The sequence below is a fragment of the Juglans regia genome, chromosome 11 (assembly GCF_001411555.2).
Source record: "Juglans regia cultivar Chandler chromosome 11, Walnut 2.0, whole genome shotgun sequence".
Classification (NCBI taxonomy): domain Eukaryota; kingdom Viridiplantae; phylum Streptophyta; class Magnoliopsida; order Fagales; family Juglandaceae; genus Juglans; species Juglans regia.
Window position 1 is genome coordinate 482402 of NC_049911.1, and position 26316 is coordinate 508717.

At 36.1% G+C, this 26316-nt stretch overlaps 4 protein-coding genes and 1 pseudogene across 8 annotated transcripts; 4 read left to right on the plus strand and 1 right to left on the minus strand.

Annotated features, from left to right (window-relative positions):
* The first annotated feature begins 1369 nt into the window (after positions 1–1369).
* LOC109014134 (heterogeneous nuclear ribonucleoprotein F) lies at positions 1370–3778 on the plus strand. Of its 2 annotated transcripts, none has more exons than XM_018996475.2 (3): positions 1370–1463; positions 1560–1650; positions 2812–3778. In XM_018996475.2, the coding sequence occupies exons 2-3, from the start codon at positions 1634–1636 to the stop codon at positions 3587–3589; spliced, it is 795 nt and encodes a 264-aa protein (XP_018852020.2). In that variant the 5' UTR covers positions 1370–1463; positions 1560–1633; the 3' UTR covers positions 3590–3778. The 2 variants fall into 2 exon arrangements, with proteins under 2 accessions (XP_018852020.2, XP_018852022.1); XM_018996477.2 differs by having other exon boundaries at positions 1402–1463; positions 2901–3778.
* A 112-nt stretch (positions 3779–3890) lies between these two features.
* LOC109016766 (protein RKD5-like) lies at positions 3891–9208 on the minus strand. 3 transcript variants are annotated; one of them, XM_035682765.1, is made up of 5 exons: positions 9079–9208; positions 7796–8045; positions 5849–6096; positions 5104–5336; positions 3891–4347 (listed from the first exon to the last, which is right to left on the minus strand). In XM_035682765.1, exons 1-5 carry the CDS (start codon positions 9110–9112, stop codon positions 4126–4128), a joined length of 987 nt encoding a protein of 328 aa, XP_035538658.1. In that variant the 5' UTR covers positions 9113–9208; the 3' UTR covers positions 3891–4125. The 3 variants fall into 3 exon arrangements, with proteins under 3 accessions (XP_035538658.1, XP_035538656.1, XP_035538657.1); XM_035682763.1 differs by lacking the exon at positions 9079–9208 and adding an exon at positions 8199–8464; XM_035682764.1 differs by lacking the exon at positions 9079–9208 and adding an exon at positions 8199–8461 and having other exon boundaries at positions 5104–5321.
* LOC109014133 (pentatricopeptide repeat-containing protein At4g13650-like) lies at positions 9153–11899 on the plus strand. Its single transcript, XM_018996473.2, has one exon. The coding sequence runs from the start codon at positions 9157–9159 to the stop codon at positions 11485–11487; it is 2331 nt and encodes a 776-aa protein (XP_018852018.2). The 5' UTR covers positions 9153–9156; the 3' UTR covers positions 11488–11899.
* Positions 11900–15022: 3123 nt separating this feature from the next.
* LOC109014132 (probable serine/threonine-protein kinase PIX13) lies at positions 15023–18937 on the plus strand. Of its 2 annotated transcripts, none has more exons than XM_018996471.2 (6): positions 15023–15329; positions 15443–15777; positions 16960–17095; positions 17180–17325; positions 18006–18129; positions 18331–18937. In XM_018996471.2, the coding sequence occupies exons 1-6, from the start codon at positions 15257–15259 to the stop codon at positions 18735–18737; spliced, it is 1221 nt and encodes a 406-aa protein (XP_018852016.1). In that variant the 5' UTR covers positions 15023–15256; the 3' UTR covers positions 18738–18937. The 2 variants fall into 2 exon arrangements, with proteins under 2 accessions (XP_018852016.1, XP_018852017.1); XM_018996472.2 differs by having other exon boundaries at positions 15025–15329; positions 17183–17325.
* A 357-nt stretch (positions 18938–19294) lies between these two features.
* On the plus strand, positions 19295–20991 carry LOC118343816 (annotated as a pseudogene).
* The last annotated feature ends 5325 nt before the right edge of the window (positions 20992–26316 follow it).

Consider the following 26316-nt stretch of genomic DNA (forward strand, 5'->3'; position numbering starts at 1 on the left):
CAAGGAGACACAGGATATGGATTTATCATGTCAAGAGTGATCAGACCCAACGCTACAACAAATCCCCAAAGATGTAGAAATAAACGATTTTTTTTTTTTTAAACAAACGCAGACACGAGATGTATGCATCGCGTACCATCATGATAAACTGCATTTGCCACGAAATGCTAGATGAGGAAGACACATACAGTTCAAAAGTATCCGAGCTTCATTTCCGAACATGCTCAATATCATGTGATTGAATAGTTGTTCCAGTTCTATTTCAATCGATATTTTTTCTTCAAAAGCAAACATAAAATAGCAAATTTAAATATGTTCAAAAATTTAATAAATTGATATCTTTTCATATGATATACTTTGGATAAATATTATTTATTATCCTTACACTACTCGCTAATATATTATTTGTCATTTTATTTAAATATGAGTAGTGTTAGGCTGCTGTCCAGTATTGACCTTTTGGCGTGCCGTTAGCACAAATTTATTTTCTTATTTTTTTTTAAATTTTTTTATTCATATTTTTTTATTATTTTAAAATATTTATAAAAAATATAAAAAAAATATCAATACTTCATTAACTATTAAGTAAAGAAAAAAATAAAAAATAAAATAAAATATATGTGGTGTCAAAGTAATATTTTCTTTTAAATATATATTTATACATTTATTTAAATAAAATAATAAAAATATTAATTATATATTGATGTATAATATAAGAGATGATAAGTAGACGTTCAAAAAAAAAAAAAAGATGATAAGTAGAATTTTTATGTACTTTATTCCGGACTTTAACTCGGTTTTATACCAAATGCAATTGTTAGAACAGAAATGTTAAAATTTTCGAAAGGGTATCTCGAAATTTTTTGTTTTTTATTTTACTTTTTTTTTTCTCAGCTGTTTTTTATTTTACTTAATGATTAAGAAAATATTTTTTAATAATATTATGAATTTTTTATTTTTTTAAATATTTATAATAATTAAAAAAATATATGAAAAAAATAAAATAAAAAGATAAAATGTACTTTTGGAAACACACTTTAGAATAAATTTTGGTTAGATATAGTGTTGCTCTTGTTAGAAAAGAGTAATATTATGGCTCTCGAAATTTTGTCTAGAAAAAATATTCTGAACGGTATATTTTACTTTTTTATTTTTTTATATATATTTTTAATCATCATAAATATTTTTTAAAAAAATAAAAAATTTATAACATCATTAAAAAATATTTTTTTAATTACTAAAAAAAAAAATTCATTCGGTACATTTCTTTAAAACTCAAATTCGGGTCCCAAGTGTTTCTGGTTTGAAAATAGTTGGTGAAAAATAACTTACTTGACCATAAGGCTATTTAGGTAATTGGACGGAAGCTCTTCTGATTTTAATTTTGGAAAGGACCAAAGACTCAAAAAACAAACGCATGACGTTGGGGGATGGATGGTGGCTGATGAAGAGCTACGGTTAGGGTAGGGTTTCTATTCTCTCGCAACTACAACGGCGTTCTGTTTAAGGTTTGCTTTCTCTTCTCTATATCATTCGACCTTTCTTTTTCATTTCTTCAGAGAATCGAAGCAGCTACCCAAGACACCAAGACAAGCAAACTAACCAACAAAACAAACGAAAAAGCCTCGTAGCTATGTACGGACCGAGAGGGTAAGTTGAATAAATCCCGTTCTCTTTGTTGCTTCCATTTTTTTGGTGATCTCTATTTGCTTGTAGCCACCCTTCTTCGTCCTGCCGCTTGCTATGACATCACCGTGATTTTTTTTTTGATTTTGGGCTTATGATTCTGACATGATGATACATAGGATTTAGGGCTTTTGGCTCCTTTTTTTTTTTTTTTTTTAATTTTTTTATGAAAGAAACCATATTTGTGGGAATATAGATCTTCCATTTTCTAAAGGAATGAAGCGAAGAAAATCCTATTCGGCTTTTAATCGCTTGTATTGGGTCGATAAATGTTACTGATTTTCTAGAAACTCATGTATATTAAAATAATCAGTGTAGATTATTTATCTTTTTTATTATCAAATATCATCAATAGTAAATTGATATGTTGTGTTTAATGGTATTTTACAAATCTTATGCGTCAAGGAATTTCAGATGATTTTGTTATAAGTTGATAAACATCTATACAATCTCATCTAGACCCAAATGTTCACTCTCTAGAATTTGCGGCAGGAAGTGAAAAATATTTATTTCTTAATGCTTCGGTTTTTATAAGTGCGAGCTCAATCGTTGTTCCACCAACATCTTATTTGGTGAGGAGTTGGTGACTGATTTATTGCCTAGTTTTTATGCAGAACTTCGTATAATGACTGGCCTATGCGACCTGTTCCTTTTTTAATTTTGCATATCGCTTGCCCTATGCCCTGTTTCTTTGTGCAACAAAGTTTAAGCTGAAGTTGGGATGTGGTATGAGCAAATTGTGTGAGTTGATCAACTCTGAAGATGAAATTTTTTTATTCTTTTACTCACCTAATTATTTTTTTTATATCATTTTAGTTCTTTATAAGGTATAATTTTAGTCAACATGCTGTATTTCCATGTTTCATGCTTTGATGATTATCACTGCTAAAACTTGATTTGTATGACTGTGTGTTTCCTTGCTTATGCATAGTCATGTTTGGCTTCTCTGGGGTTTATATGTTGTTGGTTGATTTAAAAAGGTCTCTACATATGCTTTTTGTTTTGAGGATAAAAAAATGTAATGATAAAGAGTTGGGTGTCAGGGAATAGTGGGTTGGGTTTGGTTTTATTAACAGGTTGAGTGGGGGATTTTTTTTTTTCTTTTTTGGGTATTTATAATTGAAGGGCAATGTTGGGAAGCGGGGGGGTTTCGGACGGGTACGAGGTCGGCTCAAAGAGACAAAGAATGATGGAATCCAATCCCTACTTCGCAGTGAGCAGTGGCACAAGTGGCTTTCAACCTTATGGCTATGGTGGCGGCTTTCAACCCCCTCCCTTTCCAGTGATTCGGCTCAGGGGGCTTCCCTTCAACTGCACCGACATTGACATTTTCAAGTTCTTTGCTGGACTGGACATTGTGGATGTTCTGCTTGTCAACAAGAGTGGACGGTTCTCGGGAGAAGCCTTTGTTGTCTTCGCGGGATCAATGCAGGTTGAGTTTGCTTTACAAAGAGATCGGCAGAGCATGGGTCGGAGGTATGTGGAAGTTTTCAGATGCAAGAGGCAGGATTACTACAATGCTGTTGCTGCAGAGATAAACTATGAAGGAATTTACGATAATGACTATCATGGAAGCCCTCCTCCAGCTCGATCAAAGAGGTTCAGTGACAAGGACCAGCTGGAATACACTGAAATATTGAAGATGCGTGGCCTCCCCTTTTCAGTGAAAAAACCCGAAATTGTTGAATTTTTCCAGGATTTCAAGCTGATAGAAGAAAGGATACACGTTGCATGCCGTCCTGATGGGAAAGCTACTGGAGAGGCGTATGTAGAGTTTGCTTCTGCAGAGGAGGCTAAGAGAGCTATGGGCAAAGACAAGATGACAATTGGGTCTAGATATGTGGAGCTGTTTCCTTCAACACCAGACGAAGCAAGACGGGCTGAGTCAAGATCCCGACAGTGATTAGGCACTTTGGCCAGCGCTGAATCTTGTGGATTATCTTTGGTGTTCCAATATGATTCGCTTGTTTTTTTCAATCTCTTAAGATGTATCTTGGTGCTAGAACATTTGATCAACTTACCCGTTATGGTTTGACTTTTGGATTTTACTTAATGCATAGGTGCAAGAATTCGAAAATTATGTTTATTTGGAGATACTTTGAGGTCCATATGGAGAGGGATTAGGTTTTTCTATCGGTATGCTTGACCGGTTGACCAGGTTCAACCCAACCTCAAGGCCAACGCGTATGAAGAAAGCAATAATGTCAAGGAAAGTAAATAGGCTTTATAACATGATATAAATATGGTGGCAAACCAGACGATAAGCGTTTAAGGGCCACAATCAGAAACAAAACTGTACAATTTGAAAGGCCAACTTGCATATAATTAGTTCTTGCTCCTATGCTCTTTACACGGCTCTCTCTCTCTCTCCTCGCTCTCTTCTGGATGATACCCTTTATACAACTTGCACATGCTCATTAGTTCTTGCCCTTATGCTCTTTATATCAACTGATTGTTTGAGATTGATAGGCCATGATTTCTAAGAGCTCTAGCTCTATGCCTTCTTTTGAAAACATCTTGCCTGAATCTTTTGGTCTCGGTCTGCAACTCCATGAAGGGTTTTCTCTCTATATTTTCTTTTTCGCTCTCCAACATCCTTCGCCTTTTTGCCACTACCATGGCAGCTGCCTCATTCTCCTGCTGTTGGCGTTTTGCCTCTTCCTGCAAATAAATAGGTCTATATGAACTCTTCATGTACCATACTGCAATATCATGTACCATACTGCGATAGATATGTTTGTGGGTGTGCTCACAAGTAAGATACATGCTTGCCCATGAACGTGCATACGTGTAGAATAGAAGAATTACTGTGCCATGTAATAAATGTAAATGCGTCACAGCTATTCTTGCATCAGCATTTATCAAAGTGAGAAATTTTGGTCCAGGGGGCTGATTATTACAGTTGAATTCCTACTGTCTTTTTTTTTTTCTTCTATACTTTTGCTTTCTTTCTATATTACAAATATGGTACAAATGCTTTATGCCTCATTTGGTTACGCAGTTCAGATGAGATAAGATGAGTTGTTTTGTTAAAAGTTGAATAAAATATTATTATAGAATAATTTTTTAATATTATTTTTGTTTTGGAATTTGAAAAAGTTGAATTGTTTATTATATTTTGTATGAGAGTTTGGAAAAGTTGTAATGATTATATGAGATGAGATGAGATGGGATGAGATAGTTTGGTTTTCTGTAACCAAATCAGTCATTAATGACAAAAGCTAACAGAAGGAGAAAACGTCAGGTAAAACTTTTTTGTTTTTTTTGCAAGTGTGCACCAGGCAAAAACTCTCTCCATTGAATGGTGCGACAAAACTACGAAATAAATATAGAGTTGAAACCTGTTTTGAAGATGATTATAATATGGAACATTGTGCAGCAAAAGTAAACATATTAGGAAGGGAAAAGAGAAAGGACCTGAAGATCTTGAATGAGACCATCAAGGGATTTGATCTTCCTATGTGGCCAACGAGGAATACCTAATTCTCTACATTTCTTCTTGAGAACTGTAAGTCCAACTTTCAAATTTCTTGAAGCTTCCGTGATTGGAAGATCAAAATACTTGGCTAGATCTGATAGAGCAATGCTTGCAATGTGTTCACTGGCTGCCCTCTTTTTCTTATTGTCTACAATACCTGCACTCTTCCATCCTATCTTTAAGATATCAAATCTGAAGAATTCAGTAAAATTCTGAAGTCAAAAGGAAGAATGAAATGTAACTTCCAAATTCTTTTTCCAGAGGAAATACACTTTTCCTGCCTAAGGTAGATTGAAATTGTATCCTATACAATAACCATTTGTGATTTGCTTTCATAAAAGGAACTGAATAGAGTCAACAACACTATTGCAACAACAAACTACATTGTCAATATTATGTGAGAATTTGACATTATCAACCTGCTTTCTCTCTCTCTCTCTCTCTTTTTAAAAAAAAGATGTTATCTATTGAACATTAATCAAGTTCTAGCATTCTGATTTGAGGTTTAGCTGAGATGAAACCTTTTCTCTTTTGTATATAACAATTTCCAAGATCAAAGCTTGACTTCAGCTCCACGGTATTGCAATGCTTTAGACAGGGGGGAAAAGAGAGAGGAGGAAAACAAAACCAAGGATTTGACTCAATGTAGAAAGTTATACAAAAAAGATAGCACAAGCATTAAACCTGTTGAACATTGCTCCTTATGCTGATCTTCAGATAATTCAGACATGCTTGCTGGATAAGGAAGGCAGTTAAGATCCTGGCGAAGTATGGGCGAACTTTTCCTGGATTGATGATAATTAACATAGTTCTCTTGGCATGTTTCCTCCTCTGCAAATTGTGATGGCTCTCTGTCTTCCCTTCTGCAGCCCAACTCCAAAATAGTTTGAAGATCGCGGGACAATGTTGGCACTGACTTCAGCTTGGGATTTCTGAATGATTTAAAAAGGAAGTTAGGAACAGGAAAGGCTAGTTTATCAGCCAACTTGGAATCACAACACGAAAGTTCAACTCATAGTCCAGCAAGAAGTGGCATTCTGATAAAAAAAAAAAAAGTGGCATGACTGGAGTTAGGATTGATAAGCAGTTTAGACCATATGATAGATAGAACCTCTATTAAATTAATATGAATTAGGAGAGGGATGACTTTATTAATTGAAATTCACAAAATTATCTTTTTTTTTGTGGTTTCGAAAAGCAGAGAAAATAAGGGAAATGCTACCAAGAACCCAATTCATAGGACTTCCAGAGGGCATACTGACGCTCACAAAGGCGTAATATATAATAAAACTAATAATAGATTGTTGAAGACCAAGTCAACCACATTGGTGATAAGCTTGTTATGAAGGTCTAAGTCCACAATCTGCTGCTAAAATGTTAATAATATCTCAGGGAGAAGTGCTATTTGAAGGCCTTTACACCCCATATTATCTACATGGCACAATTTTATTTATAAGATTTAAATTTTAAGATTTATCTTCCAAATTAAATTATACCACGTGAATGATCTATGGTGTAAAAGCCTTCAAATAAAATTATTCTGTCTGTGGTGGTTGGTAAGGGAGAAAAAGGAGAGGCTAGATCAAAAACACCAAGCACCACCAAGAACGGGGTGACCATTATCATAAAGCATCTCCACTACTTTTATTGAAGATTGCTCCGATGCTTTTCTGGGAGTGTGATTTCCACAAATACAGTCAGTACTGCTAGTATCTGAAGCCCTGGCTTCAAAACAGAAAAGTGATTTCTTGAAACAGATATGGTTCCACATGGCAACCCCTTTGCTTATTTTCATGCCCAAACAGCCTTCAAGAATAAGGCCAAGAGAGGGAGAGGCTACTTGGAAAGTGTTGTCAGTTCCCAACTCCCTAGAAGGAAGCCTCTCATGGCACATTATCCTGATACATGTTGAAATCCCTGCCCAAGCAGTCTGTTGACTGCTTGCTGCTCAATCTCAGCGCCTTAGCGCTTAACAACTTATTGAATGCAACAATTTAATGCATTCATACGTTGAGGCGCCTATAAATTGAAGCTCCATGCGAGAGCTTCAGAGACACCCAAGAAGAAAAGAAAAGAGAGAGAGCCGGGAGAATTCTGAGAGAAAAGAAGAGAGTTGAGTTGAGTGGAATGTGATCCTCTTCCTCTGTAATATTTTCTAGTGTTTCATTATTTATTAGTGAAGCTCTTTTATGTGGATGTATGCAGTTGCCGAACTACGCTAAATTCTTGGTATCACTATGCATGTGTGTGCTCTTTTATTTCCGTTTTTATTCCTTCCGCTGTGTTGATTTCCCCAACAATACAAGCTACTGCTGCCTTCAGCCACTACAACCAGTTTCTCATCTACAAAAGTCTTATAACACCAAAATGGCTTTTTGAAGGTCCTGCGTGATTCTATTTGCTGTCTTCTGTTTATACGCAATATACCCACACAAAAATCTTTGCAGTTATTTTCTAACAAAAACCAGTTTCTGTGTGTCCAAGAAATATCATGCTTCGATATATATCATGAAATCAAACGGTAATCCTTTGAGTTAAAATGAGTCAATCTAGCAAATGGGTACCTCAAATCGAGACAGGCAAAAAAAAGAAGAAAGCTTCGAAAGATGGAGAATTCGGATAATAGTGTACCTGGAGATTGAAAGCAGAGAAGGAATGCATGTGAGATGAGGCGAATGATCGGCATGATATGCAAATATGCAAAGCCAAAAGCCGTTCATAAGCCCTTCAAACACTTCGGAAGGCCGGAACTTAAGCAAGAAGAGAGCTGGGTTGGCTTCAATTTCCATGTATGACCCACTGACCGAGAACAAAAACCCCCTCTCAACTTCATTTTCCTTCCCATTCTCCAACTGGTATACATGCATGCTCCTGATCAATTCTGCAACCAAAACACGAAAAACAAAAGATCAAATGTTGAGAAATACCACTTTTTAAGACAGAATTTTCTTCATTTTGGAAAAAGAAAAACAAGAAAAAAAGGCTTGTGCATTGAAAAACAAATCCTCTAGGCCCTGGGGTGGGATTCGGATACCTTCGTTTATAGTGTTTTGAAAGACTAAGAGAGCTTTTAAGAAATGGGTGTCAGAAGAATCCATGAAGAATACAAGATGATGAGCATTGAAAAACAAGTGCTTCAAGAACGAGTCGGCAGATAGAAGGAACAGGGTCGGCTCATGAGGCGAAGAAACCGCGTTTTATGACAAAGTTTGGATGATGTTCTTTATTGGTTGCAATTCGAGGGAGGTCCTGCCAAAGCAAATAATATATATAAAGAAAGGGCAATTTGTCGTGTAAAAGCCTTTTAACATAATAATATATCCGTTTGATTGTTGTTTACGTCTGAAATTTTCGGGTGAAACACTCGGAAAAACTAAAGAAAGGAAAAAAAGAGGAGCAATTTGTAAAATCCACAGTAGTGGAGTGATCCGAAGTGATTTGTTTGGATATTAGCTTCTTTGAAATAAGGGATTAGAATCCGAGGTTAGCCCTTTGTCGTGTAGCACCTCAACGCACGCAAGCTGCACTCCTTTTGTTGTTGGACCTTTCTGAGGTTTGCCCTTTTAGGTTCAAGGCAGAAACACCTCTGGACAAACCCACTATATAAGGGTACGAGCATGCTTGATAAGTGGCAGCAGAGCCAGAGGTGTTTTTCATAGGCAAATGAAATGAACATAGGATTACATAAATAAGGTAAGTCTTAGATGTAGAATGTAGCTTCGGATCACAAGTGTTGACTCTGAGAGATGGATAATTGATTTGTGTATGTATTGCATGACCTCTCCCCTATATATGAGAATATTGCGATGCATGTGTTAATTTTCTCCTTTTCACTACGTTAATTTGATGATTAAGAGCAAAAATCAAGTGATTTAGTTCTTAAAAGCAGAAAATAAATTTTGTAAATTACAAACCGGATAAAGATTCACCGCTCTGCCAGTGACGCATCGATCAAAGACATCTAGTCTGAGAATCAGAGCCATCCGATAGGGATGCTTCTTCGGTCAACCTCGATCAAATTCTTTTCATGCTCTCTCCCCGGGGCCGTAGACGCCATCCCCTCTAGAGTGCCAGAACCGTCCATTGCACTGCTAATTCAGAAGAAGTCGAAGCCTATATCGATCAGCGAGTGCAAGCAAGTCCATGCAAAGCTTGTAGTGTCGCGAGCAATCTCAGAAACCCACGTCGCAAACACCCTTTTGAGCCTGTACACGAAATGTAACGCTTTAGATCATGCAGATTTATTGTTCGACAAAATGCCTCGCAAGAACGTGGTGACGTGGACTTCGATGATTTCGGCTTATGTTCATGACGGGTCTTTTCGGAGAGCTATGAAAATGTTCAAAGGAATGCTTGAAACGGGTGATAAACCAAACAAATTTACTTTTTCTATCGCCGTTCGGGCTTGTACCGGTCTTAGTTCTCGCGAACTGGGTCAGCAAATTCATTGCTTGATGGTTCAACTGGGGCTTGAGAGTAATGAGTTTGCGGGTAGCGTTCTTGTGGACATGTACTTCAAGATTGGGAATGATCTTGATGATGCGTGTCGTGTTTTTGATGGGTTGTTTACCAAAGATAGAGTTACATGGAATGTTATGATTTCTGCGGTTGCACAAGTTGGTGATTCTAGTAGGGTTTCAAGATTGTTTTCGGATATGCGGGTGTTTGATCAGTTGGAACCCAATGATTTTACCTTTACGAGCTTGCTCAGGTGTTGTTGTTTATTAAGAGAGGTGGAGCAAATACATGCACTTGCTGTGAAGTTTCACGCTGAAGATGATGTTGTGGTGGGCAGTGCTTTAGTGGATTTTTATGGTAAGTGCGGTGATATGGCTTCAAGCTGGAAAGTCTTCGATTCCATTGAGGAGAAAGATATGTTTGTTTGGAGCTCCATCATTTCGGGTCATACGAGAAATGGTCGAGGAGAGGAAGCTATCATTTTGTTCAGGGAAATGTGTAGACAAGGCATGAGACCTGATCAGCATTCATTGTCAAGTACCTTAAAAGGTTGTGCTGAGAATGGAGACTTGAACACAGCAATTCAAGTCCACGCCCAAATGATAAAGAACGGATGTGGAAGAAACTGTTTTGTTGCAAGTGTTCTTTTATCTCTTTATGCAGATTCAGGCTATATATGTGAAGCAGAGAATTTGTTCAGAAAAATTGATATGAAAGATATTGTTGCATGGAACTCAATGATCTTGGGTTATGCTCAAATGAAGGAGGGTTCTCTTTCTTGCATCCAAATGTTTCAAGAACTTTGCTGGACTGACTTAGTGAAACCTGATGCAGGCACTCTAATTGCTGTTCTGAAGTCTTGTCAGAGTAAATCAGATATGGTCACAGGTTTACAGATCCATTCCGTGATAGTGAAATCAAGTCAAAGTCTTGAAACTCCAATTGGAAATGCACTAGTCCATATGTACTCCGAGTGTGGAACTGTAGATGATGCTTATAAATCTTTCAATGATTTGGTTGAGAAGGATGAAACTTCTTGGAGTTCCATAGTTAGTTGTTATCAACAGAATGGGTATGATTTAGAGGCTCTGCAACTTTGCAAACAGATGCTAGCAAATGGGGTCCATTTCACCAGTTATAGCCTTCCATCATGTCTTTCAGCTTGCTCGAAAGTGGTAGCTATAGATGTGGGCAAACAGTTTCATGCTTTCATTATCAAGTGTGGTTTTCATAGAGATGTCTATATTGGGAGCTCGATCATAGATATGTATGCTAAATGTGGAGACCATGAGGAATCTAGAAAAGTTTTTAATGAAGAGCAAAGGTCAAATGAAGTAACTTACAATGCCATGATTTCTGGACTCGCACAGCATGGGAAAGCCCTGGAGGCAATAGAAATATTCAGCGAGATGGAGAAGATGAATTTAATGCCCAATCACATTACATTCTTAGCTCTTCTATCAGCTTGCAGCCATGCAGGTTACACAGAAAAGAGTTTTTATTTCTTTAATCTGATGCACAAAAAGTATCGTATTAGGCCAGAATCTGAACATTATTCCTGCTTGGTTGATGCATATGGTCGGGCTGGAAAGCTCGAGGAGGCGTACCAATTCATTAAAAATGATGGAAGCGTTTTGGCATGGAGAACTTTACTTAGTGCTTGTAAGATTTATGCAAACACAAAAATTGCGGAAAAATCTGCAAGAGAAATTATAGAACTTGATGCCGACGATCATGCTTCATATGTTATACTCTCTAACATTTACTCTGGGGAGGGAAAATGGGAAGAAGCAATGAAGTTGAGACAGAAAATGGCCGAGATTGGGTTGAAGAAATATCCAGCAAGTAGTCGGTTGATATACTGATATATAATTCACGACTTTGCTCAATCTGTATGAGGATATGGCTACATTTTGTTGACAGAAGCTTGAGGCAAATGTAGGAAAGCTTGAAACTCAGATTTCTAGTGGATAAAACGCCAAGAATCTGTCTCAATGAATCAGAACCAACCCTCCTTTATTGGAGCAGGATGTACAGGGTGGACATCACACTGATGATCTCAGGTTGCAGAATCATGTAAAGTCAACTAATTGTGATGAACTGAATGGCACTTATTCTCAACTGCAGCCACCAGATGATGAGCTCGCTGCTGCTGATGCTGCTGTAGTTAATTTCCTAGGGAGTACTCCATTGAGCTGAGCTGGTTGTGTCTGTTTTTGTAATTTTAGAGTTAATTAGTGAGCTGTACAGCTGCATTGTATATTCTTTGATTCCTTTAGTCAGTTAGTTTTCTATTTCCATTTTCAGTATGAAAAATTTTACTCATCATCCTCACACACCACACACCACACATCACACTTATTTTTATTTTTTTTCTTACCAAATGCTTGGTATATAGATTATGAGTAGAAGAATTCAATTAATTTAAGAAGAATAAAATTTAAAAAAATTAAAAATAAATAAAAATAAATGTGGTGTGTGGTGTATGAAAATGATGAGTAGCAAAACTCTTTCAATACATGTGTGCAGGCATGTCTGTATTGTAAGACATATAAAATTGAAACCAATCAATGAGAATCGAGTAGCAACCTTTCTCTCAATTCTCTCTCTGTTTCTTCTTCTCTAATTTCCTTAACATTTGATGAAATCAGATTCTGGCATGGACAATGTGGTTATATTGATTAATTACAAAATGATCTGTAAAATAGTTATGAAAAAGTCGTTGGTATATGACTGCCGGGTCAAAGGTATCAAAATAGGGAAATATTCACCAGTGAAGTGCCTGTAGAGTCCAACCATAGCTCTTACCTATTTATTGACATCTCTATTAAAGAGTACCGTATCATTTCAGCAAGTATGAGAGACGCTTCGGATGTTTTTGCGTGGAAGAGATTATAAAGAACATTAAATATTATGTTCCAAGTTGCTTGTCGATTGCCTCTAATGTCTCTCAACTGTTGTGCTTTTGGACCCATCTATATCTATTATTGTATTCTGGTTTCAGTTATGTACATTTATCTATACCCTTTTCGGTGACTGTAGCAGAACTCATGTTCATTTACGCATGTTTTTTCATTTACAAAAAAACGCACTGAATCTCCAAAAGCAATCAGAGATGGGAGAGTTGGGTGCATGCCAGGCCAGAGACGGCCCTACCCACCATCGACTTTACCATAAAGACGTGCATAGAGTAAACAGGTAAGGAAAATCCTCCAAATTAAAAAGCTATAATTCATGAAAAAGTAGTATATTTCGAGGGCCCCAGCTCCTAATTATCAGATGGTGACATATAATAAAAAAAATCAATCAACTTAGATATATGCATACGTAGAGACCAACGAGTAGCTCGACCCGACTGACTCCAAAGTCACTGAAACCGAGTAAGACGGTTAGTTTTGTTCAACGGAGACTATAAACTGGATGGTCCACTCCAGTCATTTTCAATTGATTATCACGTTTTCCACTTCCCAAAAACATCTAAAAACTGAACTTCCAGATTTAGTGAGTGGTTTTCATATCCAATTCCCAAGATTATTTTGTTTGACGGTTTTCTTTATATTTTTATTTATAAAATTTTATTTATTAATTTTTTTTTCAAAATTTTTAATTTTTTAATTTTTACACGTAGAAAAATAATTTTTTATAAATTTTTTTTAAATACATTTAATATTTTTCATATATAAAAAAAAAAAATTGATTGATTACCAAAGAAAGAAAAAAGTAAAAAAGTATTGCGAGAAAAACTGATTTGCTGCATTTATGATGGAAGAGCCGAGACTTCGTTTTTTATTTTTATTTTTAATTTTCCACTCGTCTTCACCCTCGGATCATCAAAGTTTCCTAGAGTTGTATCATATACATGTTTTCAAACCTAATAAAAAAAAAATTCCAACTCTCTTTGGTCGTTGATGGAGATAGTCGTGTCGAGGAGATCTAGAAAGTCTCCCCCTTCACAGCATCCATGCAAATTTTTCTGGACCATACTCGATCTCATTACTCATCACTGGTGTGGATTCCCAACACATGGCAAATTTTTAGTGAAGATTTGTGCACATATGCCACATATATATGTTCATTACCAATATCCCAACGCAGGATACGACGCCAATTTAACTTGCCAGGTTTAGAATAGAAACGGCTTGTCTATTTTTCTATCTCGGTATTTACATCTCTTTGTTTTTGTGTACTTAGTTTTTTGCAGGTTCCCCTCTTTGACTTGTTTGGAAGTAGGTTATGTATATTTCTTAAGGCCTGTACGCTATATGGTTACACTGGTTTTGATGCCTGGGTTCTCTTTTCATAGTTTTAGTTTTTTGTACCTCCCAGGTGTCGTGATTGTAACCACGATTTTCCTCCGTCAAAAGTAAGGACAATCAATAAAATTGAGGTTCCGTCACTACAAGAAAAATGGGTTTTTGTGGCCATTTGATTGCGGTGAAAAGGTTATTTGTGACCAAAACAGAATTATTTTGGCTGTAAATAGTCATTTCGCTGGAATTAAATGGCCACAAATAAGCAATTTTTTTGTAGTGCGTCCTCTTTTTAAAAAAAAGAAAAAGAAAAAAAAAATGTCCCAAGAAGTTGCTTCTATAGTATGGAAGATCCTTGTGGTCTGCTAAACTGTTAGGTTTGGATACTTACTTCTTTCAGAATATCTCACTATTATTTATTATTTTATTATTATTTTATATATATTTTTAATTATTATTTAATATTTTATTATTAATTTTTTTATTACTATTTACATAATCATTATTCAAATTTTTATCATTCTATAATGTGATATTAGGTGATTAGAAATTATTTATTATATTTTATTTATAAATTTATCATTTAATAACACATCATGAGATACTAAGAGGATGATAGGAGTTAAAATGATTGAATATGTGTTTTCTCCGCATAATACCTGAGATAATCTCACTGGTCACTACCCAAACGTATGAAGGAATCATGAATCATGATGCATGGAAGAGCATGGACTGCCTAACTTCTACTTGTCTTTTTCGCAGTACAGTAAAAGATATACTACATTGCAGGCAGTCATTTGAACTTTTGAAAAGCTTACAGGCGTTTCAAAATCGATGTGCGCATTCTTGTACAGCAGAATGTTTTCTTTGAATTTCCTTCTTGAACACTAGCGTTTTATATTTCTTAATGTTACCATGCTTGCTTAGAAGAAGAAAAAATAAAATAAAATATGATCAAAAGTTATTTTGTGACGCCCAACAACTCGCTTTTCACACGGACGTCGTAAAAAGGGTGGACAAATCGCCAAGACACGCTCAGTCGTTCGTTGACTACGATATTGCGACAAACATAGCGACCCGATTGGAGGAAGGAAGGTTAAAAACGAAATTCTCAGTGATTACCTTTGAAATTGAACCTTGTAACCTTTCTATGAAAGAACATAGCGAATTCATGGTAACTGCGTCGAAAAAAGTCCAACGAGTAAAGATACGTACCCACACATAATATATCTATTATGCACACACATACACATAATGGAACTCCGCTTTTCCATTCTCTCCTGCAACTTTGGCCTTTTCGCCTTGGACTCAGCTATAGCTTATAAGCAAGTTAATCTCATCTTGTTGGCGTGGTAACGTACGGGCATAAGAATCGTAGGTTGATATGGGTCTTTGCTTTGGATCTCTCGCTCATGAGTCTGATCCTACCGCCACCAGCTCACCACCTACGACTCCTGGTTGCATTCTAAATTAATCTTCATTACCCCTTTCTTTAATTTCTGTTTTACCATTTCTTCTTTTAACGCCTACTAATTATTATATTTGATTCTGTTGTTTTCCTTTTTCTTAGCAACATCAAGCAGCAAGACTATGGGATCATCGGCGACAAGCAGCAGTACCGGGAAGAGTCTATTTTCAGACGGAACAATTGGAAGCGTTGACGAGTCATATCCTAATGGGAAGATCCTGGAAATGCCCAACTTGAAAGAATTCAGCCTTTCGGATTTAAAGACCGCGACCAAGAATTTCAAGACGGGTTCTTTGTTGGGAGAGGGAGGCTTTGGGAAAGTTTTTAAAGGTTGGATGGATGAGATGACACTCACACCCTCTAAGTTTGGCACCGGCATGGAGGTTGCAATCAAGAAATTGAGCTCAGAAAGTATGCAAGGCTTCCAAGAGTGGCAGGTATTAATTCCAACTCTAAGAAATTAAGCATTCATTTTACCGTCGTTTCTATGTTCTGCAGAAAACATTATATTTTATTTTTTTGTAACAGTAAAAAAGAAAAAGCGATAGTGATATTAATTACAGCTGATATTCCATTGTGGAATCCTGCATATAGCAGTTGGGTATTTAATTCTAACTTTGAATATCATTAACAAAGTCTTTAATAAGCATGTAATTTATTATCTTTTTCTATATTCTGCAACCTATATTTGATTATATTTTTCTGCACTATTTATCATTAAACAAAAAGATGGGGGAAGGAAGAGCTGCTACTGGTTGCAATCATTTTTGTGTTTAAGTACAGCCCCATATCTCATCGCATTGTGGAATCCAGCATAGATCAAATTGGGGTCCCATGTGTATCACATGCTCTGTTGCTACTGACGGAGGGAAAGAGATGCGGCTTTTAAGGTCACCACCGATGTTCACGCTACTGGCACATTGCTTAACCTTGAAACGTCCATGTTGTTAGTCAACGCCATTTAGCATATAGGCCAGCGCAATAATGAGTTTTTCGATGTATACTTATGTTGGTTAATTTCAAGAATGGAATCTTACTATTGAACCAACCCATCACTAATTCAGTTCCAATTTGAGCTTAGGTTTGTTTCGACATCGATTAATCACAAAAATAGAAAGAACAAAAGAATAGCAATGAGATTAGGAGTGACCCTAAAGGAATAGCAATAAGATTAGACGTGACCCTAAAGGAATAGCAGTAAGATTAGAACTTGGTCCATTGTAATGCCTGACTAGACTGAAAATCTACTCTTACTAAAGTTCGGTAGTTTGTAATTCACTATACCTGTTTCTAGTCAACTAAAATCCTGGGTGTAGACTAATCATTTCACTGAAATCCTTTCGGGACTTAGTTTCTAGATCTCTACTTTGCAATTGCCAATCTGTTACTAAAGCCTCAGTCAAAATGAAAAACTAATGCATTAACATCTTACATATTTTATACTTGATATGTTATATGAAATGACCTATTGAATTTGGTTTACTACCCAAAATTAGTGGTAGAGTTTGGGCCTCTGGCTAGTTTGACCAGTTCCCTATGTTTTTAGGACTTTCTAATATAAATATTTCCGCTGCCACTAATATCTTTTTTTATTTTTCTGTTTCAATCTGATTGTGCAGTCAGAAGTAAATTTTTTAGGAAGACTATCTCATCCCAACCTGGTCAAGCTACTGGGATACTGTTGGGAGGAAAAAGAGCTACTACTTGTGTATGAGTACATGCAGAACGGGAGCTTGGAGAATCATCTTTTTAGAAGTATGAGTTTGAGGAGAAAATTTAATAAACAAAAACTGCTTTTGCTGGATTAGTCGTGTTAACTGAATGAGTTTTTTGGTTCAGCAGAAAATCCTAACATTGAATCGCTTTCTTGGGACATACGACTCAAAATAGCTATTGGAGCAGCTCGCGGCCTGGCTTTCCTACACACTTCAGACAAGAAAGTCATATACAGAGATTTTAAGGCCTCAAATATACTGCTTGATGGGGTTTGTCTTTCTGTGATTCATGTCTTCTTTTTCTAACTGTAGTGTTAGTATCTAATACTCTAATTGTTGCAAATAATATCAGAATTCAAAACCAGATAGGAAGGTAGCTGCTATTTTGAAATGAATGCTAGCATCTTGTTATTCCGAAATTCATTTTTGTTTCCTTTTGATTGATTTGGCTACAAAATGCAGCATCGTCCTTTTTGATTGATGATTATGAAGAGTTGCTGAAGAAGATACATGAGCCTGTCATTTTAGTGGTAGTTTGTGGTTGGAGTATAATTGAAAATGCTGTTTACTCCATGAAACTTTTGAAGATCAAAAGGAGCAATAGGTTTACTAAACCTGATACCTTTTTGCAATAGTTTGTTGTTGGAGTATAATTGTCAATGCATTTTAATCCATGAGACTTTTGAAGAATAAAATAGAGCACTAGGATTACTAAACCTGAAAACTGGTTGAAGGTTATCACTTGATTATCACCCTTGCGCACAAAATGATCCAATCATGCCTGTTGCAAAATATTGGTATGTTCCTATGTTAATTAATGGTATATGTAGCTTCCACCAAGTCAGTGGTTTGATAAAGAAATGTGTTTGATAAAGAAATATACTCATTGCCTATATTAAATAATACATATTTATCTATAGGCGTTTTTATATACGTTTTTACTCCTACAGAACTACAATGCAAAAATCTCAGATTTTGGCTTGGCAAAACTGGGGCCTTCTGGTGGTGACACCCATGTGACAACTAGGATTATGGGCACATATGGTTATGCTGCTCCAGAATATATAGCAACAGGTAATGATATCTCTGACAAATCTCAGAAATTTATGGAAACGGAGAATTATATAACAAAGTCTTGTAAATTCAATGCAAAAATGAATTTCTAATGTCCATTTAACACGACAATTAAGCCATAATTTTAACATCAAGTGCAATCTTTTATTTTTTGGTCAAGGAAACCAGCTAATACGCCTGCCTTTGCCTATTATTCAACAGGTCATTTGTACGTGAAGAGTGATGTGTATGGCTTCGGTGTGGTGCTGCTTGAAATTCTAACAGGTTTACGGGCACTTGATACGAAAAGGCCTGGCGGGCAGCAAAATCTGGTTGAATGGCATAAGCCATCTCTTTCTAATAGAAGAAAGTTGAAAACCATTATGGACACAAGGATGGAGGGCCAATATTCATCAAAGGCAGTGTTACAGGCAGCAGAACTCACTCTAAAATGCCTGGAATCAGATCCAAAAGACCGCCCTTCCATGAAAGAAGTGGTGGCAGCTTTGGAACGTATTGAAGCAATCAAGGCAAAGCCAAAGGAGAACAAAACCAACTCTACTGCTGCATCAAGGCCACCACCATATTCATCAACATTCTCCCTTTCATGCTCGACACCACGGTGCTGAAACTTGATACAAACATAAATATTTACATAAAGCATGTGAAGCAATCTGTTTTTTTTTTTCTTTTTTTTTTTTTTAGTTAGTGATCTCTTTGGATTGAAACAATTTTGTTGTTGTAGCTCACCAGTTCTGTGTGATGGGGTGTCTTTATTGTAATTCTCTATTGTAATACCCAATACAATGAAATTCTAAGGTTAATTCCATTGGTTTCTTGTTATTTTTGTTGTGGTTCATAAAGGAAATATAGTGTGGTAATTAAAACCCAGAATGACCTAGTAATTCTGAACAATGAACTTGTGCCCTGAAGTTAGATTAGCCTAGTAAAGAATCATAGCTTGATTTGGTTCTTGCCTAAGAATCTCTTGCTCATGAGCTTGATCCTACCAGCACCACATCACCACCTGCTCCAGGTAATATTCCGAACTAATCTTAAATACACGTTGTAAGTAAATGTTGTGATCATCTGGTTTCTTAATTTCTGTAATTCCATTTCTTCTTTTAATTAAAATATCTTCAATTATATATTTGATCGTATTGTTTTCCTTTCCTTAGTGACATAAAGAAGCAAGAACATAGGGTCATCAGCAGCGAGCAGCAGTACTGGGAAGGGTCAATTTTCAGATGGAGAAAGTGGGAGCATCGATGAGTCATATCCTAATGGGCAAGTCTTGGGAACACCCAACTTGAAAGAATTTAGATTTGCGGATTTAATGACTGCCACAAATAATTTCGAGTCAGATACTTTGTTGGGCGAGGAAGGCTTTGGGAAAGGTGTGGAGTGGGGGTTTCTATCAAGAAATCGAATCCAGAAAGTTTGCAAGGTTTCCAAGAGTGGCAGGGACTAAATTAAACCCTAAATATCATTAATGTAGTTGTTCCAAAGCATTTAATTTTACTGTAATTCCTATGTTTAGTCTTATTTGCGGCCTCATATTTTATTATTGAATCCAGCATATATAGGAAATTGAGGTTCCACTTTGCCTCACATGCTCTGTTGCAATTGAATCCAAATACACCAATGAAGGGAAATATATTTGGTTTTTAAGGTCCCCTTCACACGACTAGAACATTACTCAACCATTAAATGCTGTATGTGGTAGTAAATGCCATTTAGCTTTTAAGGCCATACCAAGAATGGATTTTTCAGTGTTTATTATATTCTAAAACATGAATCTTAATATCCACAAAACGTGTTGCTAATTTGGTTCCCATTTTTAAAGTTCATTTTGAAATGCACAGGACAGGTAATATAAAAGGCCCTCTGAGTTTAGGTTGTCTTAAGTAGCTGCTAATCACCAAAAAGTTTTGCCCTATGCACTCGTAACAAATCATTGGGAGCTAACTGACAGGAATCTACGGTGAGATTCAACCTTGGTATGGTGGTAATTTGTAATTCCCCTTACCTGTTTTAGAGTTCAATTTATTGATTTGAGCTTTTGTGTCAACTAATAATGGCACTAAACACCAGTCAACATGAAAACCAATGCATTAGCATGGTGCACAGTTCATGATCTGATGGGGACTATTTTGTATCTAATCCAGCAAGCCAGACACTGTGTAATAGCAAATTGCATATCAATTTATTTTCCTTTAATAGTGTTACAGTTTGGGCCTGTTTTCTTTATTTTTATACTTCTAGAATGTAACAATTTCCCCCTTTAATTTGATTGTTCAGTTGGAAGTAAATTTTCTAGGAAGACTATCTCATCCCAACCTGGTCAGGCTACTGGGATATTGCTGGGAGGATAAGGAACTGCTCCTTGTGTATGAGTTTATACAGAGGGGAAGCTTGGATCATTATCTTTGTAGAAGCGTGAGTTGGAGGAGTAAACTGAGAAAATAAAAATACTTGTGCAAGGATTAATTGTAAAGGAGATTTTTTTGGTTGAGCAGGGAATCCTAGCGTTGAACCGCTTTCATGGGACATTTGGCTCAAAATAGCTATTGGAGCAGGTTGGGGCATGGATTACTTACACACTTCTGAAAAGAAAGCCATATACAGAGATTTTATGGTCTCAGATATCCTGCTTGATGGGGTTTATCTCTCTTTAATCCATGTTTTCTTTTCTGCCTATAGTTTCAGTATAATATTCTAATTTATTGCCGATAATGTAGGATCTGATAACCTGATAGGAAGGATCGGATAAAGAAAGTATATACAGAGATTTTAAAGCCTCAAATTGCTTGATGGAGTTCTAAGTTGTTTCTTTAATTTGTTGCTGCTACTTTGAAATGATTGGTAGTATTCCGTTTCTAAGAATTCCGTTTTGTTTCCTTTACCTTGCCTACCAAATGCAGCATTCTGCTGTGTTTGATTGATGAAGTGACACTAGATAACATATATATACCCCCCCGTCTTAATATTCTGCTTTGTTAATATTTAGTATGATCGGCTAATACTCCTGCATTGACCATTATTCAACGATGGTCATCTGTACACGAAGAGTGATCATGTGTATGGCTTTGGGGAGGTTCTGCTTTTAAGGCCTAGTCATTGTCGGGAGAAATATTTGGTTGAATGCATGGCTTAAGCCATCTCTTTCTAATAAAAGAAAGTTGAAAACCCATAGGGAAAGGAGGATGGAGGGCCAATATTCTACAAAGGCGGCAGAACTCTCTCTAAAATGCTTAGCAGCGGATCCCAACAGCCGCCCTTCCAAGTTCCATGCAACAAGTGGTGACGACTTTGGAACTTACTGAAAATGGAAAGCCAAAGTAGCCAACAACCGATTCATCACCATTTCCCATTTCACGCCCAGCATCATGGTACTGAAATCTGATGCCAAAAATGTTAAATATTCTAACATGAAGATTAATAATCGGATCTTCGATATTCTATAATCCACAATAATAAAATAACAACTGTTAAAAGACGTTTCTTTATCTATCACAGATTGATGAAGAATCTAACTTAACTATGAGAGAATAATCATTCTAGCAATTTCGTCTCAAAAGTGTCTCCCGATAGTTGGCACACAATGATGTTGTAGGTAAGAACTCTTAATCCTCTAGTACTATTTATAGACTTCTAGCTATCAAGAAATTTAAGGACTTTGTGTCTCATTGTGATTAGAAATAGGATTGTTCTTATCCCACTGTAACTCATCAATTAAGTTATAATTATTTAGCTATCTTAAACCCATTAGGATATGGGTGTTTGGGACATAGAGTTTAAATAAAACTCTTAAAAAAAACAAAAAAACAAAAATTAATGTGCAGCTTGACGTAATTGAATCTGGTTGATTTATTTATTTATTTATTTGCTAGAGATCACTGTTGATTCATAAGAAAGTTTGCTCTCATATGATAAATCACCATTTAGGTTCATGAAGTGGATGATATTTCGTAATTAATAACAGTCCACCCGGCCTGTAATAGTTCATCCTAACTCCCCAAAAAAGTACGTACTGAGATAAATTAACAAATAATTTCCTACGAGCTTTAAATAGATTATAAAAAAATGAACATGATTACAAAGTAACCAAAGACTTGGAATCCTTTGCCTTTATTTAAAATAAAAAAAGAAAAAGTAGCTATATATTGAGTTGGTATAATTTGCTAAACTTTAGATAGTTGAAAGGCACCAACCTCGGCATAAATTATAATTAATGGAACTTCCACTAAGCCGATCGATGGGTTCATTCAAAGATCTAGCTAGCTCTTTTATTCTCAATTACATAATTGCATTATTAATTAGCTAGGGAGAGAAGAGATCAAAGACGTCAGCTGAACTTTGATTACACGAACGTACGATGGTCTAATGGTACTACAGCTCAGTGATCATATTTTGAAATGGAACGACAAAAACTGGTGTGTTAATAGGCGGAGGAAACTCTCTCTCTCTCTCTCTCTCTCGCGAAAAGGTAAACCCTCTCTCTCTCTCTCTCGTAAAAAGCTTCAAGATCTGATTTTCAGAGGAGGAGGAGGAGGCCTCAGCTGCCTCCTTCTTTTTCCTCTCCTTCCTTCGATCTTTCTCCACCCACTTTGTCTATTAAAATAATTCTCTTTAATTTATTAATTTGTTTTTGTTTCCTTCAAGACCGAAAAAGATAAATCTATAGTTTTTTAGAAACTCTAAAAAGTCACGCGCAGCATAAGAAGACTGACTCCCAAGCCACAAATCATTTGGAGGATAGTGGCGGTTTTGAAAAAATAATCGTGCGTGGTACTTCTCAAGCGCTACTTACAACTGCGTGTGGTCCTCATGTGCCAACCCTTCTGGCAGCTTTTCTTGTCACACTAACTGTGTGAGGGAGGCCGTTCCCGGGGTCGGGCCGAACCACACGGGCCCAGCCCATGAAGCATCAATGGGTCTAAGGGTAGCTTGACACCACTATTGGCCAACAATCCAGTCAGGGACAACCTTGGTCCTTGGACACTGACGATTGGACAAACTTGGAAGGTGGGCACGCTAGTCCGAGACCACGCCGCATTTAATGAAGGTCTGGGATCGTGAACGCTGGACTGTTAGCGGTTGCCACGGTCAGGCATGGATGACCTGTCGCATGGCAGAATGTCGGGAGAGGGCATGACCTGAGTACGGAGCAACATCACCACGATCGGCTTGCCAAGGCACCACTCCCAACCAGGTATATATACCCGTCTCGCGGGGGCAAAAACCACTCTAAGTACTTTCATTTGAACGACCTTAAATCATAAACTGAAAGCCCAAGCTGACTTAGGCATCAGAGGTGTTTTTGACCACCCTGAGCCCTCATTTCTCCATATTCGTAGGAACGGATCGACCCATCGTGGAGTTGCTCGGGCTGGGAAACACGACATCAACACGCCAGATCATCGAAATCGCCACCATTAGATCTTTTAGATCTAACTTTTGTGGCTGAAAAGAGACAAACGTGTTGCCTTCACGTGTCATCGCAAATTCCAAAGTCTACCGGAGTTCGTCCAAACTGTAATCCTTCTTTTTTCGCATCTATCTTATTGTTTTTCTTATTATTTTCGTTATTGTTTAGTAAAAAAAAAAAGAATTTATCTCTTGAACGTTTGTCTGTAAACGTTGAGTCTCTATTTAGACAGAGGGTTGTCTCTAATGCTTGTTTTGTAGAGAGTATCGATAGTAATGAAGACCAAACCAATCATAAAAGGAAATAGTATATTTGTGGAGCTCCAAATGCATTAATTGATTTATGAGGTAATAGTTGATATGAGGATATCCCTACATGTATCCAGTCATGGATGTAAGTTTATCTGATAAATGAATTGTGACAATTTTTCTTAAAAAAAAAAACAATATAGCTCAATGTATGAAGGTTGGTTCAATCTATGCAACACGTAAATTTAGTTTGGCTATCGTGGTATATCAAATGCTTCTTTTATTACAAGGTGGGTACGTCTAATATATATATATATATCACATGATCTAATTAACTACATTAATATGTAAAATTTATTTTTATAATAATATTTCTTTGTGAACCTAGCACTTTCTTTTTTGTAATATAATTGATATTTTATTCAAATATTTTAATAATTTAAAAAGATATAGTCATATATATAATACAAATTAATTCCATTGCAATTAGTATTCAGATGCAAATTAAATATGGACAATATTTAATGTCGTGGGGTTTACAAACTATATATAATAATTTTTTGCGCTAGAAAATGGTAGAGAATCTCAATCTCTTTTCTTGACTCTAGCTTCTCTCTTGAATTAGATAATTGCTTGGGTCTACGTATGAATCATAATTTTACACGCTGATCATGTGTCTGTTCGCTTTATTCCGAAATTTAATTTTTTAATAAGCTTTTTGATGAGTTAAGACTGACATTGTTATTGCTGGATCATCAGCATATAACAGTATAACTTGAGCGCCTTTTATAAAAAAAACTATGTGCGTATGCGTAGCCATTTTTGTTGAATTAAGAAGAGCTAGCTAGAGTTCGAGTACGTATATAGAGTCAGGCTACTTTGTCATTTTTGTACATCTTGTGTAGTGATTTTGTGATTTGTGTGATGATTTTGTGGCGATTTTGTTGTATTTTGTGGCTGCGATTTTGCTGGATTTTGATGTGAGGAAGTTGAGAGCGATGTAAAGAGAAGAAGAAAACGTAAAAAATAATAGCCTGTTCTTATTTTTTTTTCTTATTTGTTGTTGTTGTCATTTTTGTACATCTTGTGTGGTGATTTTGATGTGTTATTTTTGGTGATTTTGTGGCTGTGATTTTGCTAGAATTTGTTGGATTTTGCTGTGAAGAAGCACCTTTTTTTTTTTTTTTTGTCATTTTTGTACATCTTGTGTGGTGATTTTGTGGCATTTTTTTTGGTGATTTTGTGGCTGTGATTTTGTTGAAATTTGTTGGATTTTGCTGTGAAGAAGCAGAGGGACGTAAGGAGAAGATTTTGCTGCAATTTGTTGTGAAGAAGCAGAGGGACGTAAGGAGAAGAAGAAAATATAAAACGAAATTTACTGTTCATACTGTTTATTACTGTTCATTAGCGATAAGCGCTTTTAAGTATAAAGAGATATATAAACTGCATGCATGCAGGATGGGGCGGTAAAGTCTGATAAACTAATCTGTCATTAAACATCCCCTAATTCATTGGTGGGGGCAAGTAGATATATAGAAATTAAACTGATCAATAATTTAACGTACGGTGCCTATATGATCAATTGAAACCAGAAATTAAAGCACATGCAAGTGCATCGACAAAAAGATTAGTTTAAAATTAAAGTCAAGATACATTAGAATAACATAGACATTAAAATAGCATCATTACCACTACAATAAATACTACCAGGCTCAAAGAATGCATAACCAAGTTTTTTTTTTTATAGGAAATAGACATCATTTTATTCCATAAGGAATTTATATCTGTGATTCAAAATTTCAAGCCAAACTAAATTCCTATTGTAAGCTCTCTATTAACCAAGATTTTAACAGCCAAGCATTGCACAATCATGTAGAACCACCATGAAAACACATTTAAACTGAAGTGCACATTTATTAATAGAAAAGGCTAAAAAAAAGCTTTGGATCGAAAAGTTTAAACTCTGAAAAAAAAAAAAGTATATGTATGTCACTCAAAGTATCATTCCCCGTAATCAAAGCAATCTCGAACTCCTTTGTAGAGAACTCCACGGAGATATTCAGAATAGACCTAAATACCTGCAACACAAAATGAGCAAAAACACAAAATCAAACATAAACCCTTAAGCACAAAAAGACAAAAATAAAAACAAGACTTTGAACAAAGATCACAGCTTCCAAAACTCACATGAAAGAAATTATTTCCTTTCCAAAATTTAAAATGCTCACTAATAACCACTCAGAGAACATAATTCTTCATATACATATGTCCATATACAATGAAAAGCTTGTAAATTACTTGGAAACACTGAATGCTTGCATTGTAATCATTACTAACTATGGCATGAGAGGGATAAAATTGGTCCCCATCCATAAAAAATTGCAAGCCTAACTGCATGGACTTCTTAAGTTGCTCCAAAAGTACTTCCTCCTGCAACAATAAAGGAAATAAAGTTCCATACATTTTGAGAGTTTTGAAAGAAACTACATATGAAGCCAACTTTTAATTGAAAATTTGGCTACCATTTAA